The following is a 20667-nucleotide window of genomic DNA, read 5'->3' as shown; positions in this document are numbered from 1 at the left end:
GTGCCGCTGCCGTCTTAACTACCTATTTAAAGGGAAGAGGTAGAAGAGCGATAGAAGATCTTCCCAATGCAAAAAAAAATAAAAATGGACCTCTTCTGGCTCACTAACGAAGAATAAAAAAACACGCCCCTGGACTTCTACCGCCTGGTAGTAAAACCGATGCTGAGAATGCGGACGTTTGGCTGTGCGGGGTATATACATACGTAGACTGTCTGCGTTAAATCATTGGTCCGTGTTAGAATAATGCCGCTCCTTTTGCACTTTAAAAGAAATTTGCAACAAGTCTTTGCTGCGGGCCGATATGGGGGCTTTCACAAGGCAAAATGTTTGTCCCTGTTCAATGTACTCTTGTTGTCCAGCTAGCTAGTAAGAAAAACCCGTCCTTCGAACTCTATCAAATTTCTAAAACCTTTGAATTCACTGGACGGTCATCAAATAGAGACATACAAAGCAAATCACTGTCATTTTGAACTAATGATGTATCTAACTTCCTCTTTGTAAGTATCTAATTGTTTACAAACCATGTTCTGATCACAGGGACTCGGTTACTGCAGATTAAAATTTTGTTTATCAATTTTTTTTTCAAATCTTTTTTCGTATTTCCTATTCATTTGTTTTACATTATTAACGTTTTTAACGTTGGCATCACTATTTCTTTGTTTTCTAGCAATGTGCAGTTTACTATCCATATCCGTATACTGAAAAATTGATTTTTCAGTATACGGATTTTCAGTATACGGATCATGATGGATAGTAAACTGCATATGTTATTTTTTTCTTTTTTTTTTATAAATGTGTCAAACATGCTTTTTCAACACTCCTTTGTCAATTATTATAGTGTTCAGAAAATATTTTGAACAATTGTGTTTCATATGTCTTTTACTACTATAAGTAATATTTTTTTACATTTTCAGCAAAGCGTTCAAGAACTTTATCTAAATCTTCTCTTCTTATTTAAAACTTATGATTTCTTGAAGATAAATAAGGAAAATATTATTTGCAAAGCCTAACTACAATTGCAAGTTTGTGATAATGTTAAATATATAGGGCTCGTAAATTAAGATAGGAACCATTTTATCTTATTCGTCCTTTGAATATTTTGCACATTTTTGCTATCTATAGAAGCTTCGGCAAAAAAATGGGTAAAAATCGTTTTGGAAAAATATGGAATTCATTTTAAATTTTGTCCCTGTTGACTTATTTGTAGTTTTTTTCTAGCTGGTCATATTTTCTAGTAAAACTATCCCTCTATTTATTATAGTTTTCAAAATAACTGCTAGCTAAAAGCACAAAAAGTGGGCATGTTGAACTGTTACACCACTGTCCCAGGTTAGGGCACCTTCAAACATGTTTAACGGCGATACATTCTTTATGTGCCTGTCCCAATTCAGTGGTTGTGTTTGTTCGTGTTTGTCATATTTGTTTTTCGTAAATTATTTTGTAAAAATTAGGTCGTTAGTTACCTCAGTTTAATTGTTTCATATTTTTATGTTGTGGCCTTTTATAACCAACTATCCTGTATGGGTCTTTCTCCATGGTAGCCTACAATTGCTTACATCCACTTCATTTGAACTTTGGTGGATAGTTCTCTCATTTGTAATCATATCACATCTCCTTATTTTTATAAACATTGTTATCGATGACAACTAAGCCTATAAGGAGTCCACTGATGATTTCAACCATGTTCACTTATTTGTAGATTGTATTTTGCTGATCATTCGTGCTATTTAGAGTTTCTCTCTGGGTAAAGAGTGTCTTTCAAGGGCAATAACTCTTATAATGTGCCAACTAACGATTTCACAATGCTGATTCAATTGCAGATCTTCTTTTGCTAATAATTTTAGTCATTCTGAGGTTTTTTTCTATCCATAATAGGTTCTGAAAAACACAAAAAGAGGTCAAAAATGGTCTTTCGCATTTGCTGTAAAAAATGGTGTTCTCAACTCCTCCTACATTTAATGTAAATTCAGATATTATTGCGTGCACTTATTTTTGCAATTTATGAAGAATGGACAATAATGCGAGATCAATTATTGTGATTTCAGGAAATTCTGCATACAGATGCATATATCAGATATCAGAATGTGAGTTCTAATTATTGCGATACTAACCGAGTCGCACTATTTGCGTTAATAAAAACCACACAATAATTTCTGAATTTACAGTATTTTGTCTAATTTTACAATTTGGTGGTTTTTGAAACAAGAGTGCTCGCTCTGAAATGTCTCACCTGCCCTACTTACCACGATTGAACTTATGTTGAAAGTTTGTAATAGAAAGGTTTTACTACATGTACAAGTATCACTTAAACTTTACAGTATCAATGTATTCATGGTCCGAGGAACCCCACCAGACACCTTATAATCATACCATACACCAAATATAGTTAGCATATATGGATAATGCATAGACTGTTTATTTGTCCCACTTTTAACGTTGGCTAGTTTGGGGCCTCCCCTTTTTCAAAATCCTGGATCGCTTTCTGTCATTGGGTTGTTTTTTGATTCATTCATGTATACACCACATCTCTTTTTCATCCTCTTCAAATGGTATATTTACCACATGCAAGGACATCAGTGAACACATGATAGGTCTTCCAAAGACTCTTTTTGCCATGAATCTGTTATGGAATGTTTACAGTAGAATATGGAAAATCAAAATAAAATAAAACTACATAATATTGCAATTTATTTTTGAAAAAGAAAATAGATAAAGCCAAAAAGCAGCACTCTACAGTCAATTTCCTATACAAGTATAAAATACAACATGTGTTAACATATTCCTAAAGTCAATTTCCTATACAAATATACAATACAACAACAGCCTGGTTGCTCTATTATATTCCCGTCCTTAAAACATCAAACAAGGACATTTTATTCAACAACAGTTACAAAAATTATAACATATTCATATTATGAAATAAAGCTCAATGTTTTATGCAATCATATCAGTGAAATATAGAATTTGAGTTATCTCTCTTTGTATAGTAAATTGATCATACAGAAATACAATTTTTTCCTGTCTTTACATGCCCATTTTTAAACAAATCTTTGATGAGTACCAAAATCATAAAAGCAACATTACTATATCTTTATTGGGTAGTGACTGATAGAAATACTTGTAGACAGACAATCAAGTTAACTTCAAATAGTCAATGATTATAAAAGAGTCTGGATAGGAGGGTCCCTCATTTCTGTTTTTAAATTTTCTTTTATTATTTTTCTCCTTTCTTTATAATTTTGCTCATTATTCTCTATTCTTTAATTTTTTTGGCCTATTTTTCTCTATTCTTTTTAACAGATTTTATTGTTCATTGAAACCAGTCTGAACCAAAATCAAATATCCCTTTCAATCAGAAAAAATATCATTTTTTTGCATAAAATTGTAAATATTTTTTTTGGTCTAGCTACACTCAGCAATAATTTTATCATTATAAACCATTACAACCCCTTCCTTTCATCAAACCCTGGATCTGCCCTTAACAAGATTTACATTGTAAGTTTTTGACAATTTTTAGCTTATGAAAAAAGATGTGGTATGATTGCCAATGAGACAACTCTCCACCAGAGACCATGGTCTCTTAAAGAAGAATTACATTGTTTATTGTAACTTCCAATCATAAGAGAAGTTTCCCTCTTTTTAATTTATCAAAGGAAGATAATTACTGGTTCATAAGTTGAGTTTGCCAACACCAAGTTTTGACGCAATATTTTTAAATTAAAATATTTTAAAAAAATAATTTATTATTAAAGTTCTAGTGCTTTGCTTCTAGTTAAGTAAGTTCACTGTATAATAAAACTTAGCAATGTTTTCTTTACAACACATGTCCATTTATCACGAGGCAATTTTAGTTACTATGGAAATGTATTTACAAAACAACAGCAACTATGGTTATTTATGTACATTAAAACAACAATAACTGTAATGACCTGCATGTAAAAATATTCTAAACAGCAAAAAAGAAGTTTTTTTTCTTTTCCTTAATCATAAAAGTACAGTATTCATCAAAAATGTAGAATATAGATAAAGAACAAACCACAAGAAAATTGATATTTATATTTCCCTCTTTGAAGTCTCATAAATGTACATTGTCTTTTCTTTCAGCACATCATGTGGAGAAAAAGACAATTTACTCCAAGTTTTAAGATGCAATCAAGTCACCAGTATCTGAAAATTTACCACAGATTTTTTTTTTTAAAGTGCAGAATTTTTTTTTTTATAAATCTAAAATTTGATAAAATCTATTGTGAATGATTTTTAAGTCCTACCAACTTTTCCATGAACTTTTGAAGAATCATGCAAACAACTATTGCTGTGGTATGTGGACTTTTTCTCTCTTAAATTGTAAAGTTTCAAATCTTATAAAAATTGCAGTAATTAATAACAATTAATACACAATATGTCCCACAAAATTTACATGTAACAGATTTTTACAACCAAAATGTTTATTATAATTTTCTATTCTGTTTTAACAATCAACATGATCAATACAAAGCCAACAATATATATAAATAAATAAAAGTCAACAAGTAGTATAAAATGTGTGACCTATAGCTATGAAATGATTTTTTCCTTAGGTAGGTACATATACAGTAGCTGCAGAACTGTACATGTAGCTCTAAGGTCGTTATATTTTTTGACAATTTGTGGACAAAAGTTTATGGTCTGTTTTATATGGTCTGCAAATTGTCAAAAAATATCATAAGGCCCTAAGAGCTGCGGTTCCGCAGCTACATTTACAGTACACATAAAGAGATTCAGTAAAAATTCAATGTTGCCCATTTTTAAACAGTAGTACTAGTACACATGCACTGACCCTATCTGCTGTCCCCTCTTTTTCTTTTCTTTTGTTTGGGGATAGTGGGTCTCTGGACAACCATTTTTTCAACTTTCATAAAAAAAATCTTTTTCAATAAAATACATTTACTAAAATAAATATTTTGTATTTTCTTGTAGAAATTAAGAATCAAAACAATTTATTTGAACAAAAAACACAATTCCTTCATAAAAGATGACTAGTCAGTGCATAATGCGACAGTCTGACTTCATTTACTTTGTATATTTCAATTGAAACATGGTAGTTACTTTATAAAGCAATATTGTCTTTGAAATTCAATGTTAAAGGCAACCCCTTTGACATGTTTGATAATCTATTAAAACAAATTTACAGCTTGGATTGTCTAGACTTAACCTACCGTAGTTGGAGCAGGATATTATGTGTAGACACTCACTTACTGTTAACATAAAAATAAGGAGATGTGGTATGATTGCCAATGAGACAACTACCCAACAAAGTTCAAATGAAGTGGATGTAAGCAATTATAGACAATTAAGACCATTTATGTTGACCTCATGACCTAAGTTATCATTCAATCCTTAACAACTCAATGAAAAGGGAAATAAAAATCCACAATATAAACAATTTCATTTAAAAGTTCTGTACAAACATTGAATTAACAAATTTAACCTAGATTAGTATTACACATGCACAAGACATACATGTAATACCTTTGATTAAATTACATACATGATCATATACTAGAACAAAAGCACATGATAAATATACACATGATACATATATCATTTTCAATGAAACAGTGAACATATACATTGTCAATCAATGTACATGTATTTATAATTAAATGCTTTGGGCTTGATTAGTTAATTTCAGTAAACACTTTTAACTGTCCATGTCTGACTAAAGCTGCCACACTTTTAACTGTCCATATCTGGTTCAAGATGCCACACTAGATGTGCAGTGAATTCTAAACGGTTTCCGAGTTTTTTCATACATTTTCTGCATGTGAATGGGTCAGCCTCATCAGCAGAGTGGAGCGAGTTATGTAACAAACACATGGTATAATCCTCAAACCAAATACAACAGTGCTCGCATTTACTTAATTTCTTCTCCTTCTCTTTAGAGATTGTTTCTTGGACAGGAGACACAGTTTGGCCTTGTCCAGCGCTGGCTGTCCCAACTATGTAAGGAGAAAAGTTCTTGGCTTCTAGCATAGTATTGGTGGTGTTGCCTGTATTTGTAGCCAAGGTGGCACTCCGTATCATGGGATTTTGCATTTGTCTTAGACGAGGAGTTGGTATTTTCATCGCTATTTTATTTCTCATTGCAGCTTTATAACTAGCCGGACCAAACAGTTTCATTTTAATACCTTTGTTTTCCGCTGGAGGCCCTGTTAACAAATCCTGAACTGCATTTTCACCAAGATTCCCTGTTTTCGAGTCATCTTGGGCCTCTTCATAATCATCGTCATTGTCCTCCTCCTCCTGATCTTCTCCAGCAATATCGTCAACGTAAGAGGAATTAGTTTCGTCTGCCTTATAAGAGTAATCCATACTGTATTCCGGACTTTCTGGTTCCTTTTTAATATGAGATGGCAGGATGAACATATTCATTCCATCTGACAAGGTATCTGCCGGGTAATTCTCTTCCTGTGGCGGAGGGGATCGGGCATATTTTATTGGATAGCTGTATGTGGCCACTTGTGGTTTCTCAAAAGGCGTTCCTTGTTTCGGAAGAGCTACTGCCAACCTGATAAAAGAGAAAATGTAATGAAAATGAAATGCATAATTACTATTGTCTTTCAACATGTTCAAAGTCTGAAATTTTTTAAGCTATTCTTTTAAGCAATACAAGTCAAAATGCAAGTGAGAGGTTTAGCTAGCTATAAAACCAGGTTTAATCCACCATTTTCTACATAAGAAAATGCCTGTACCAAGTCAGGAATATGACAGTTGTTATCCATTTGTTTGATGTGTTTGAGCTTTTATTTTGCCATTTGATTACGGACTTTCCGTTTTGGATTTTCCTTCGAGTTCGGTATTTTTGTTATTTTACTTTTTGTATTTAAACTCAAATGTAATTTCAGCTAAAACAAATTAGTGTTAATTAAAGTAATTAATGTAATTTTTTTTTCTTTTTGCAGAGAAAATAACAGGTGTCAACAGGTACAATTTATCATGTTCATATTTTTATTAGTAGCAGATGTGTTAAAGAGTACATGAATGTATGATGTTGAAACCATAATTTCTTAAAAAAACTAGTGTATAAATCTAAATTCTAATACACATAAAGACCAACATACTTAAGGAAAAAATTAAGTATTTTGCATTTAATGCTTTGGCATAAAGTACAATGCACAGATGTGGATGAACATGATGAAAAAAAGTCTATGACAATCAAACGAAAAAAAGATACCTCAGAAGCAGAAGCTGATCTGTGTAACTCTCCCAGTACACATGGTACAAAAGTCTCAGAACAGTACCCCATAAAAAACTAAAAGCTAAACTATGCCTTATGATTTATCGGATTCAACAAAAAATGCAATTCTTCTCTGAAATGCATTCCAAACTATCCTTTTATTGGAGAACTTTCATAAGAAGCCAAGACAAGAGACAATAACTTGAAACTTCTATTAATTCAGACAAAATGGCAAACTGTAGAGGATTTCCCTTCCCTGCTATGAAATTAAACTATAAATAAAAATTATGGGGGGGGATACATGTAGGTGATATATAGTTTTTAACCAAATGAATTAACGGGTCATGTGTACAATAATTACTTAACCCAATTAAAATAAAATGCTTCTCTGAGCGCAGCTGGATATGACCGCAGAGGTCCAACCCTGAACAGTTGGGGCGAAAATGGACACAATATTCGTGCTTGATACACATGATACAGGTCTGAATTTGGATTGTAATTAAATATTTGACACATAATAGCTTTCTGACACCAAATAACTGTAGTCAAAGAACTTAGAATAGGTATATGATTTGAATTTATATTCAATTTTTTTGCTTTTGAAATACACTATGCTGTTGCGTATTGACACCCCCCCCCCCCCCCCCCCCCCTTTTTTTTGCCAAAAATAAAATATTTGAAGAAATTTTCTGAAATCTAAAATGAAAAAAAAAATTGTCCCCCACAATTTCTTTTTTACCCCCCTCCCCCCCACCCCCCACCCCCCCCCCCCCCCCCCTTTTCCAAAAAAAAAAATTCTTTCCCTCAAGATATGGTCATAATCTCAATTCACAAATTTCCAATGGAGTTTGCAACCATAATTCCCAATTTAAATACATCATAAAAGTCTTAAATAGATAATTTAAAAGCAGTGTAAGGGAGGTAATCCAACATTGTACAACATTGTACAATTTTGTTTTTGGATTACCTCCCTTACACTGCTTTTAAATTGTCCATTAACCAGGAAACCTTTGTTTTTCCACCTTTTTTGCCCCTAATTCCTAAACAGTTTGAGCCATAACCCCCCAAAGCCAATCCTAACCATCCCTTTGTGGTATGGAAACGTGTGGTATAATTTCAGAGAGATCCATACACTTAAACGCAAGTTATTGTCTGGAAGTTACAAAAATGCTTATTTTTGGCCCCTTATTCCTTAACTGTTGGTACCATTACCCCCAAAATCAATCCCAACCTTCCTTTTGTGGTATTGAACCTTATGGTAAAATTTCATAGAGATCCATTCACTTAAACTAAAGTTATTGTGCGAAAACCAATGTGTCTTCGGAAGACGACAACGACGACGACGCCAACGTCATACCAATATACGATTTTGCGGTCATATAAATAGGTTACATGTATGATACAATTTAATCTTTACCAAATAGGAGTTTCAGAGGGAAACCGTAGAACAGTGCAGTCATGGGCTGAAGCAGACATGTATATTTTGGTCAATATAAAAATATGTTTGGTTGCTTTGTATGCCTTTAAAACCTTCAAACATAAACAAAATGATAGATAAAATGTCAATCATTATGTAAGTATGTTATTATTGTCATGATTATACCCTAGAGTGGGATATATTGCATTCATCTTGTCCGTTATTCCATCAAATATTTCCATCATACTTTTTTATTAATGTACACTTCCGTATACACAACATTCATATGTATACCAGTATGTCACTCATATGTTGAATAATTGCATTGTTTTGAGTATGTATATGTATGATTTTGTCCAGACTCAGTGAATATCCCCGGGGTTAAAAGGGTGCTCTGCACCTGTGGGGGATGCTTTTGCAGCACCCAGACCCCCTGCTGACAAATCCTGTGTGATGATTGCTCGCACAACCTCCCAACCCCACTGCAATTGATATGGTCGATTCGTTTGATTTTTATGTTTTCTTAATGTTAAGTTTAAAGGGGTATAACTCTTTGATTTGTCAATGGACCAGGCTGACCTACTAATATGTGAATTTTTACATCAGGAAATAATAATGTACAAATTTTTATGAACATCTGACATTAAAGCACTAGCATGTAGGAAGGGTTGCATCCTTCTTAATTTATATAGCATAGTTCCAGAAATAAGGGAGTAAAAAAAAACTATCTGGTTTTCAATGTTAGAAAAAGTCACTTTTGGAGGTAAATAAGAGGTTGGTCATATTTAATAAAATAACTTTTGCCACAAATATATTTTATAGTATTAACTATTATTAACCTGTGTGTTTCATCTGACACTGAGAATCCATCCATTTTAGAGGTGTAGCCATTGCCTCCACCTTGGGCTGCATTCACTACTTTGAGTAAGTCATCTGGTGCAGGTTGGGGACCAAGACTGAATTTAGCCAAACCAATCATAGGTGTATTTTGGTCACCATTCTCTCCCGGTTCTTGTTTAATAACCATACCACCCTCTACAGCGGGCCCTTCATTTTTCCCGTAGATAGAGATATGCAGATTTTTATGAGCATGCAGTTTGGTTATTTCGTCAAATGCTTCACCACATCTGTGACAGGTATAGACAGTGGATACACCATGTGCCTGTTGAAGATGAGAATGCAGGGTTTGTCTACGGAGAAACTTCTGACTACAAAGACGACACTGGTTTCTCTGTTTCTGTGGCATGTGAACCTTTAAATGCTGTTTGACATGATCAGAACGGGTGAAACGTCTACCACAAATGTTACAGGCATACGGACGCTCACCACTATGAACACGCACATGGCGCTGAAGTTTTGATGGAGTTGAGTATGTCTTTGAACAAACATAACAGGAGTGACATTGGTTTGATTTTCCACGTGCATGTGAAGCAATGTGTTCCTGCATTTCATCCGGAGAGTCGAACTGCCTCGCACAATATCGACACATATATTTTGTGACGACTTTGACAGAGTACTTGCCAGAACTTGGTGCTGTACTTGTACTCTGAACAGTTTGTATACTTATTCCATCTAGGTTATCTTCATCTTCGTCCATTTTCTCAATTTTAATTCCTTGACCATTTGTTTCTCCTCCCAGCTCATCTTCATCGATCGGCTCCTGTTTAATTTTAGGCTGGTTATTTCTGACAGTACTTTTAACGGTGGACATAGCATTTTTTGCCAACATTCGGGTGATTTCACTTTCAACGGCTGATTTAATGTAATCGTCTGAGGTATTCATCTTGTATACTAGTTTAGTGATCGGCTCCAGTGTATATTGGTTACTTCATACCATGACAATGGGAAATTGTCATCTAAAATGAAAAAAAAATAATGTATTATTTAGTTCAGTGTATCATCTTAACCATGTACAAATATAATATATGTACTGTGTAAAATGTAGTTTTATGATGATTTTATTACTTGGAAAAGGGGGAAATTATATATCATAATATAAAGAACCTCAAATATTTTAATCAATGTGTGTATATATACAAGATTGTGATCATATGTTTACTCGTGACCTCATCAGTTAATGTGGATTCATTTGTTTGTGTGGGTAGCAATTTGTGTAGATTGAGGAAAAAATTGTATTTTAGTGGATTTGGGAATTCATGGTTAGGGAGCTACCATTTGATTTTTATGGGGGGGGGGGGGGGGGGGGGCTAGAATGAAATTTGAAAAAAAAGGCAGGACAGGAGTTTTGAGTAAAAAAAAAGGCAGGATGAGCAACTTGGCAAAAAAAAGGCAGGATAAACTAATAAAAAAAGGGCAGGACAGAATTGAGTGAAAAATAAAAATGCAGGACAGAGATTACAAATAAAAAAAAATGCAGGACAAAATTTTTCATCCTAGCCCCCCCATAAAAATCAAATGGTAGCTCCCTTATGCCAAAGTCTGCATACAAGCTTATACAAAATTTGTACTTTATTTAACATTGCAATTTGTGGTCCACCTTTACCACGTAAGCAACAAAAATTGGTATCCCAAAGATAATATTTATGTCTTCTGATGAATAAAGAGCTGTGACATAAGCGCATGATACACCCTTTGACCTTTAAGCTCGTCTTTATGTTTTAAATGAATTCATTTGATCTACTAGAAATACTGTGAGCAAATAGAAAACAGACATGCACACACGGTGGTACCCATTGACATAAATGACGATTTTTCAACGAATAAAGTTCCATAACTACACGAATATCAGAAATTTATATAAAACAAAGGGAGCTTATTTCAATAATTATAAACAAGTCACCAATGTGGCGTGAAAACTGCTCAAAACGTTTTTGAGTTTTTGTCTGAAAACTGGAAAATCCCCCCTTTTTCATGAATAAAGTCCTAATACTCCAAAATGTAATACATATTAGGGGTTTGATAAAGCCTTTGATAAATCCATATTATCATGGATGAAAGCTGATACAGCATGATAGTCATTGATTGTATTACACAAATAATCTACTTGTATTTACTTAGTACTAGTATATAATAAACTAGTTTAGTACTAGTTACCATCATGTCCTGACTTATCACCATCAAGAATTCAGTTTATCTTAAACACTGGTTTACAGAAACTGAATTTGGAAATAAAAGTTAATTGGGTGGCCTTAATTCAAGCCTCATCTTGTTAATATTGGTTAGTTTGGTAGTCCAAAAAATTTCTATAATAAATGGACTGTGGAAAGAACACAATTTGGACTGCTTTCACATTTTGTCATGGTGGGACCTTTTATTGTTTCCTATACGAGAGTTTGGATGGGGTTTACAGAAAAAAAAGAATAATGGACAAAAGGTGCAGAATAAACATGATAAAGGGCACAAAAAATAAAGAATAGAGAAAAATAGGATTCCAAAATTACAGAATAGAGAATAATGGGGTGCTGAAATATAAAGATTGGAGAATAATAGGCAAAATAAATAAAGAATAAAGAAAAAATTGCCTAAAAAGTAAAGAATAAAGAAATGAAGGACCCCCATCCACACCCTCCTATAAGGTATGGGCTATGTGTTTTGCCCATTGGTGAGGCTGTAAAGTGACACCGTGCCCTACTGTTGTTTATATCCTTGTCCTTAGATGTTTGATGTATAAATAGAGGTCTTACTAGAGAAAAATAGGCCCACAAAATAAAGAATAAAAAATAATGGGGTCCAAAAATATTAAGAATAAAATAAAGAATAATGAGCAATAAAAATTGAGAAAAATATCCTAAATTAAAGGATACAGAATTGAGGACACTCATGTCTTAAAAACAAGTTGTATAATACTAATCACTCACTTTTGTATAAATTTTATTTCACCTGAATTAAAGTATTCTTTCATTGTTGTGTTGTAAGGGAGATAACCTGAGAATTCTTTGTAATAACAGAAATAAATATAACATGGCACTTATTATTTCACCTGAATTAAAGTATTCTTTCATTGTTGTGTTGTAAGGGAGATAACCTGAGAATTCTTTGTAATAACAGAAATAAATATAACATGGCACTTATTATAACTCTAATCAACTCAGCCGTAGTATAAGTGATAATAATTGTTCTGTTTAATGTATTGTTGTTTTTTTATTTCGTTCCATTTTATAAACACATGTACAAAGATCATAGATCAAATGTATTAGTTCAGTGTGTGTTCACTTGTTTTTGTTAATATGTCTTTTGATTCAGTTAAGCCATTTCAATTGATATTTCATAGTATGTCTTTCTATGTTGTGATGTTACACTATTGTTTCAGGTAAGGGTGAAGGCTGGTGCCTAGTAAAATGTTTAAACCCTCTGCATTTGTTTGCACGTGTCCTACAAATGTATGTCAGGAACCTGATGTTCAGTGGTTGTCATTGGTTGATGTGGTTCATAAGTGTTTCTCATTTTTTATATAGATTAGACTGTTGGTTTTCCTGTTTGAATGGTTTTACACTAGTCATTTTTGGGGCCCTTTATAGCTTGCTGTTCGGTGTGAGCCAAGGCTCCGTGTTGAAGGCCGTTCTTTGACCTATAATTGTTTACTTTTTACACATTGTGACTTGGATGGAGAGTTGTCTCATTGGCACTCATACCACATCTTCTTATACATTGTATCTATGTAATGTAATTATTTTAAATTCATTTCAAACATCTTTTAAAATACAATTTGCATCTAAATTGGGTAAATTATTCATTATCAAAGAAAAAAATATAATTACCCTTTCCATAATAAGTATTTAAATATTATTAAAGACATGTTTAAAAATATACTAATATATCCCAAGATTTATCTGATAGAAAAGTATTTTTGTTTATACATGTTATAAGAATATATTTTTTTTTTTCAGGTGGGTTATCAATACAGAATTATATTTATACTATTTTCAAAACAAAACATTACTACATGTACAACCTTTAACTACAAATGTATTGTTTTTAGGCACTATTCAAAATTTCTATTCTATGCCTGAGACATATATTGGCAACAAGATGACATCTTGTGATATGATGCTGCCATTATGATTTCATTGAAAATATTTAATTAGGAATTAAAATCTTATTAGACAATCAGGTCTTTAATGTTATTGCAAAATTTATTAAAGTCAATATGAGTTAGATCTATTTATTTTTTCATGTAACTACATTATTTATACTATAAACCAAGGGCTTTGTTACAGTCTAATTGTATTGTGATTGTGTAATTAAATTATATGTATCTATGCTAATCAATGTTCTTTTTCCTAATACACGTTCTCTATATGCCCCTTGTGGGCCCTTAATTGGTAATAAAATATGTTCTTGTTCTATTTTCAATAAAAAAAAATTTAAATATATATACATGCAATATAAAAATAAGAAGATGTGTTATTATTGACAATGAGACATCTCTCCATCAAAGACCAAAATAAATGGGGAATGTGTCCATGGGACACAGGTGATGCCCCTGCTTGCATATAACGTTATAAAGGAATATAACTCAAGAACTGTAAAAGTGACACTACCCAAATTTGTACTTAATCTGAGTTTTTGTGGTAATAAGCATTGTGCATAAGTTTCATAACATTTGGTTGAGGCAAACTTAAGTTAGAGAACAAAACAAATATTTCAGGAATTTTTCCATTTATAAAGGGGCATAACTCTAAAACGGTAAAAGTGATGCCACCAAAACTCACACTTGAGCTGTGTTTTGTGGTAATAAACATTGCGTATAAGTTTCATAACATTTGGTAATGGCAAACTAAAGTTAGAGAACAGAAACGAAAAATTCAGCAATTTTTCCATTTGTAAGGGGGCATAACTCTAGAATGGTAAGAGTGACGCCATCAAAATTGAAACTTGATCTGTATTTTCTCGTAATAAGTATTGTGTATAAGTTTCATAACATTTGGTTGAGGCAAACTAAAGTTAGAGAACAGAAACGAAAAATTCAGCAATTAATCCATTTGTAAAGGGGCATAACTCTAGAACAGTAAATGTGACGCCACCAAAATTCAAACTTGATCTGTAAGCATTATGTATAAGTTTCATAACATTTAGTTGAGGCAAACTAAAGTTAGAGAACGGAAACCAATGTTGGGACGTACAGACGGACAAGGGTAAAACTTAATGCTCCCTCCGCTACGGCGGGGGCATAAAAAGTAGTTAAAAACTATAGGTCACCATATGGCCTTCAACAATGTGCAAATACTAAATATTAAGCCATAAAAGCCCGGAAATGACAAATGTAAAACAATTCAAACAAGAAATCTAATCGCCTGATTTATGTACAATGTATACAATAAATATAATACAAATATGATATACAGCAACAAACGACAACCACTGAATTACAGGCTCCTGACTTAGGACAGGTAAATAGAGAATGCTGCTGGGCACACAACCCTCCGGATCCTCTACCTGGGACAGTAGTGTAACAGCCCATCAAAAGAATTAACGACATTTTTTGACAAATCTTTAATTTAAAAAAAGATATATCTTTTTTTTTAAACTTTAAAACCATTACTTGGTTAACTCTTATAATGAGAAAAATATAAAATAGAAGGAGCCTTATATGAATGATATTTTAATAGATTATGTGGAAAATAAATTTATATTGTATGTCATGTATGAAAACCCCATATCCAATCCCAATATGCACATATTTAATACATTCATTGTGACCACAAAAAATAGCAGCTTTACACATTTAAATGTTACAAGAGAAGACATTGTCTAGTATTCCATACTTTAATTAGAATTGAATAACAAATGAGTGTGTCTATTTTTATCCAGCCACGTGTAGTATTTACCTTTGTCCTCAAATCTGATTAGCTGCGCCACCTACCGCAGGTCACGGAACTAATTTATTCCTATAATACCCACTGCCCTTAACGAGGTCACAGACCGTACACAAAAGGAAATTTCCCAAAATTAGGGAAATTAAAACAAACTACTATTATCTTCTTACTTCAACTTATATATAATTTTAAATTCTGCCCAGGGAATGTGTTTAATATTGTTTTCTGCATCAAAAATAGGTATTGAACCCTTGTTTATCCTTATCGAACGTTAATGGCTGACAAGGGGCGAGACGACCCTCTTTGTCGGAGCATATTTTACCTTAATTACACATAAAATCTCATTCATAATTACATAAAAAATGAATAAATCAAGTATCTGAATTGTTATGTAGCGGAATACGCCTGTGTGCTTACCAGAGAAGCGAATTTTACTTGACTCCCATGTAATTTCTGAGATCCTTTATTATCACCATTCCTCGCCGACAAGTGCCCTGGGAAGTGTTTCTAAATAAAGAACAAGTGCTCCAGTTGGGATTAACAGGGCAAGGGAGACAAACGCTTCTGACTTAAAGGATGAAAGAGGGATAGGGGACTATTAGTTACAAATCCTTAATTTGTGAAATATGGGACAGGGATTAAGATCACTATCATATTTATCTGACCCCTTTTAATCTCCTGCAGATCTACATAGTAATTAAAAGTTGACAATGACATTCAACGTCATTTTATTTATGAAAATATAACAATGTAATAAAAGTATACAAAGTCATAAATTTGTAGACTAATGTAATGTTTGACTTTTTTCACTCAATTACTGTGTACAACATTTATATTCGTCAGATTTTTATCAATTAAAGGCAAGTAACTTTTAAATAAAACATTTTATCGTTGAAATTAAAATATTTATGCACATTTGAAGATGTTGATTTTACAGAGATCGACTTATATAAATATGTCTTTTCTTTAAATAAATCTATTTTTATAAGCCAAGGTTCATCGAACCTTAACAAACATGCACGAAAAATATGCGGTTTCAATATTTTGTATATCTATAAATATTTTAGAGTATTTTTACAACATTTTGTACTAAAATTGTGTCACGCAAACAAAGCATCTATCTTGAATGTTTCTGATATTTTTTTTTTCTGTACGGGGGAGGGGGACATTCAGATATTTTTGTATCCCGTTGGATATTATATTTCATTGTACTTCTTTATGATTTTTACCATTAAAATTCGTACTCATTTTTTCCATACATATTTATTTTCCCATTGAAGTACGCTTAAAACTCTATCCCTTTTCAACAGTTTAACATAAAAGTTGATGATAATGATGATGATGATGATGATGATGGATGGCTGCTTAACGTCCAGCGGATTTAACAGTAACTGTAAGAGGGGCGGTACGAAAAGGGTATCCATTTATCAGTAGGTGTATCCAAATGTGTATACATTATCTAAATATGGTCCTGTAAACCGATGATAAATCCACAAAAACGCTTAGAAAGTTCGAAATTATTGTTATTGATATTCTATAACTTCCAATGGAAATAGTCTAAAGATGAAGTAGAAAAATAATGCTTCGAATGAGCGAAATAAACGAAACCGACCATTCACATTTTGTTTGTTCTGGGTATTTTGTTGGGTTTGTTGTTGCTTTTTGTTGTTGTTTTTTGTTTTTGTTTTTGTTTGTTTTTGTTTTTAGTTTTTGGTGTTTTTGGTGGGTTTTTTTTTTTTTGGGGGGGGGGGGGGGAGGGGGGGAATTAGTTTTCTTAATAAACTGTTTGTGTCTAAATTTCTTAAAGACAAAATGAGTTGTTTAAGAAGAGAAGACGGAAGAACATAATAATGCGTTACTATTGAAAGCAGGTAAACACATTGATTCAACATTCATTTCCCTAAAAAATTCTTATTCCGTTTTCTTATAAAAACAAGAAGATGTGGTATGATTACCAGTGAGACAAATATCAACTAAAAAACTAAATGATGTAGGTGTTAGCAACTGTCTGTATGTTATTGAAAACAAAATTTGTTTCTGATTAAAGTCTAAGTAATACCAATGTCCTCCCACGAACACACAAGATGAATGTTCGGGACATAAGACACAGCTCGTGATATATTTGACAGAGAAAGAAGGACGTTTAGTTTTATTGTGATTCAAACTCATAAATCGAAAACAAACTGACAACGGCATTGCAAAAAAAAAAGAAAAAAGACCAAAAGACGAACAACAGTATACAAAACACAACAAAGAAAACTAAAGATTGAGCAACACGAACCCCACCAAAAACTGTGGGTGAACTCAGGTGCCCCAGAAAGGTAAGCAGATCCTGCTCCACATGTGGCAACCCAGTGGCGGATCCAGGGGGGGGGGGGGGGGGGTCCGGGGGTTGGAACCCCCTTTTTTTTACGATTAATGCATTTAAATGGGGACATATAGTTGGAACCCCCCCCTTTATCCTGGGTTGGGAACCCCCCTTTTAAAAATGGCTGGATCCGCCCCTTGCACCCGTCGTGTTGCTCGTGTAAGTACAAGCCCAGTGATATGTCTAATTCGGTAGGTCAAATGTATATTATGTCCCAGGGTCACGGTGCGCGTTTAAACAATGTGTCTATAAAAAAACAAAGACAACGATTTGGAATTAAAAAGCTAACTGTTAAAGTGTCATTGTTAATTTGCAGGACATAGAAAATACTCTCAACAAAAAGGTATTGAGACAGAACGAATTTGTTGTCCTCACCTTTTAAATTTGCATTTTTTTTTTGCCCTTTCCATCTTTTTAATCTGCATTTTTTTTCTTTTAATTTCATCTTAAAAGAAAAAAAATGACGGGTTTGGGAAAAAAAGGGGGAGGGCAAAAAAATGTCCTGTCCCAAAGTACCTGTGTACGAAACAACAGTAAAGCTCGGAAAAATAGTGTCTATATATGTACTAGCAAGTTAAAGGAAACTCTTTAAAAAAACCTTATGAGAACAAGTTGCGAGCGGTCATTAGTCTTAGTTGTACGTATACATGCATATCGGATCAAAGTGGTTGGTGGGATCGTGTTTTCTTGGTCTGTATTTTTTCTTCTTCTAAACTGACAAATTTTTTTGCCCTCCCCTTTTGTTTTATTTCAGAAATCCGTATGTTTTTGTTTTCTTTTAATTACATCTTAAAAAAAAAAAGACGGGTTTAGGAAAAAAGGGGGGTCCAACAAAATTGTCCTGTCAACGAGTACCTCAGTCCTGTGTACGCAAAAACAGAAAAACTCGGAGAGCTTCGCTTTTCCTGCGTCCGGTTACACATGCTTAAGCTCGTACAAATAAAGTTTATATTTTCCGACAGTGTACATACATGCATAATGAAATTAAAGAATGGGGGAATAAACCAATAAACTAAGGTATTTTCTGGAGAGAAACAGTGTCTATATCTATACTATTAAGTTTTAAGGAAAATCTTCAAATAAAAAACCCTCACAAGAACAAGTTGCAAGCTTTCACCAGTCTTAATTGACTTGGTACATGCATATCGGATCAAAGTGGTTGGTGTGATCGTGTTTTATTGGTGTGTAAAACATTTAATTATGTAGCCAAGGATAAGGCTTCGACAATAACGATATTCATGATTCCTGATGTAGAAGGTCCACGTCTTATAATGCGTATAGGGTCATATATGGACCCTATACCGCTTACGCGTTAGCAGAGACAGATATTGTCTTATGTGTCTCTGGCGTTATGCACGATCTTTATACCAAGTACATGTGTTAAAATGAAACAATGATTGGGGCGTGAGGTTCTACCAAGTTCAAACCTGGAAGCTATACTGGCTGCTTCTGGCGTATTTCTTCATCCGTAGAGAGCAGTTACAATTTTTTTTTGCATAGGCATATGTGTCTTAAACCGTTATTTTTTATAGCTCCAAACGTCGCTATATATATAAACAGTGTTTTTGTATTTAAATATTTTCTGGTTCGTTTTTTGATTTAGTCTATTTTTTCTTGTTTATTTTTTTTTATTGCTTGTTTTATTTTTTTAATGCATATTACCAGGTACCATATACTCATAGTCTTTTACAATGGATCATAGATTTGACAGGTTTCACAATATGGTGAGCTTTTCTGAAAACTTTCTTTAGAGTCTGCAAAGATTAGCCTATCGTCTGCGAACATTAGGCTGCCAATAATTGAATTTTCAAAGATGGTTGGTACTTTATTATTTCAGGGCGTTCAACCTAAATTACAACTGTGAACAGTACATAAAAAAATTACCATGACATAAAACTAAGAAGATGTGGTATATGATTGCTATGAGATCACTCACCACCAGAGACTATGCGTATAAATACACGAAGAAGTACAGCACAAAGACAGAAAAATACGAGCCGAACCTTTACTTCTTAGTCTACAATGTATATAATCCCGAAGATGTTAGGCATCACTTTTACCGGTGCGTGACACATAAAAGCCCGAGAAAGTTTGGCATTACTTTTACTGATTTTTACGACAGAGTTGCCTTAAGAAGTTGGTGCTTACTTTTACTGGCCTGTAAATTATTGATGCCTCAAAAAGTAAGCCATTACTTCAGCCGGTGTGTACGACAAAGTAGCCTGAGGAATTTGTGACTTTACCGGTATGTACGACACAGTGGCCCAGCGAATTTGTGACTTTTTTTTTTAACTTTGCCGTTTTTTTTAATCACAAAAGCCTGAAGAAGTTGAGTCTTATTTATACCGGTGTGTAAGACACAAAAGACTGAACTATTTTGTCCTGATCTTTACCGGCGTGTAAATCATAGTAGCCTGAATAAGTCAGTTAGGCATATGTTAATCGCTGTGTTACAACACTTAATCCCGAAGAAGTTCGACCTTACCATTTTACAGAAGCCCGACGAAGAATACGTCTGTCCAGGCCAGGGGGATGGTTGAACGCTCACAAACCTGTTTTACCCCACCTCATTCTGTAGGTGCCTATACCAAGTCAGGAACGGCCTGTAGTAAAGTGGTTGTCGTTGGTTCATGTCTGTCATATTTCTAAAATTGTTTTGTTTTAAATTAGGTCTGACTCATTAGTTTTCTCGTATGAATTGTTTCACATTTCTCATGTAGTCTTATATCTTTTATAGCCGCGACCATACAGTATGTTTTTTTCTCATTTGAAGGCAGTCTGGTGGTCTATAATTGCTTACTACCACTTCATTTTAATTCTGGTGGATAGATGTCTCGTTGGCAATCATACCATATTTTCTCATTTTTTTTAACAGTAGCCTGAAAAAGTT

General features: G+C 33.4%; 1 protein-coding gene across 1 annotated transcript; it reads right to left on the bottom strand.

The window, feature by feature from the left end:
- Positions 1-2671: 2671 nt before the first annotated feature.
- On the bottom strand, positions 2672-15945 carry LOC127723345 (zinc finger protein 426-like). Its single transcript, XM_052229924.1, has 3 exons — positions 15827-15945; positions 9473-10489; positions 2672-6547 (listed from the first exon to the last, which is right to left on the bottom strand). The coding sequence occupies exons 2-3, from the start codon at positions 10414-10416 to the stop codon at positions 5716-5718; spliced, it is 1776 nt and encodes a 591-aa protein (XP_052085884.1). The 5' UTR covers positions 10417-10489; positions 15827-15945; the 3' UTR covers positions 2672-5715.
- Between the last annotated feature and the right edge of the window lie 4722 nt (positions 15946-20667).

Source organism: Mytilus californianus, unplaced genomic scaffold (assembly GCF_021869535.1).
Source record: "Mytilus californianus isolate M0D057914Y unplaced genomic scaffold, xbMytCali1.0.p SCAF_13, whole genome shotgun sequence".
Classification (NCBI taxonomy): Eukaryota; Metazoa; Mollusca; class Bivalvia; order Mytilida; family Mytilidae; genus Mytilus; species Mytilus californianus.
This window is presented reverse-complemented; position numbering and strand designations above follow the sequence as displayed.

Excerpts from the sequence above, each read along its gene's own strand:
- LOC127723345 (XM_052229924.1), bottom strand. The coding sequence starts at position 10,416 with ATGAATACCTCAGACGATTACATTAAATCAGCCGTTGAAAGTGAAATC. Across the intron at positions 6,548-9,472 it reads GTGTCAGATGAAACACACAG|GTTGGCAGTAGCTCTTCCGA; the intron begins GTTAATAATAGT and ends CTCTTTTATCAG.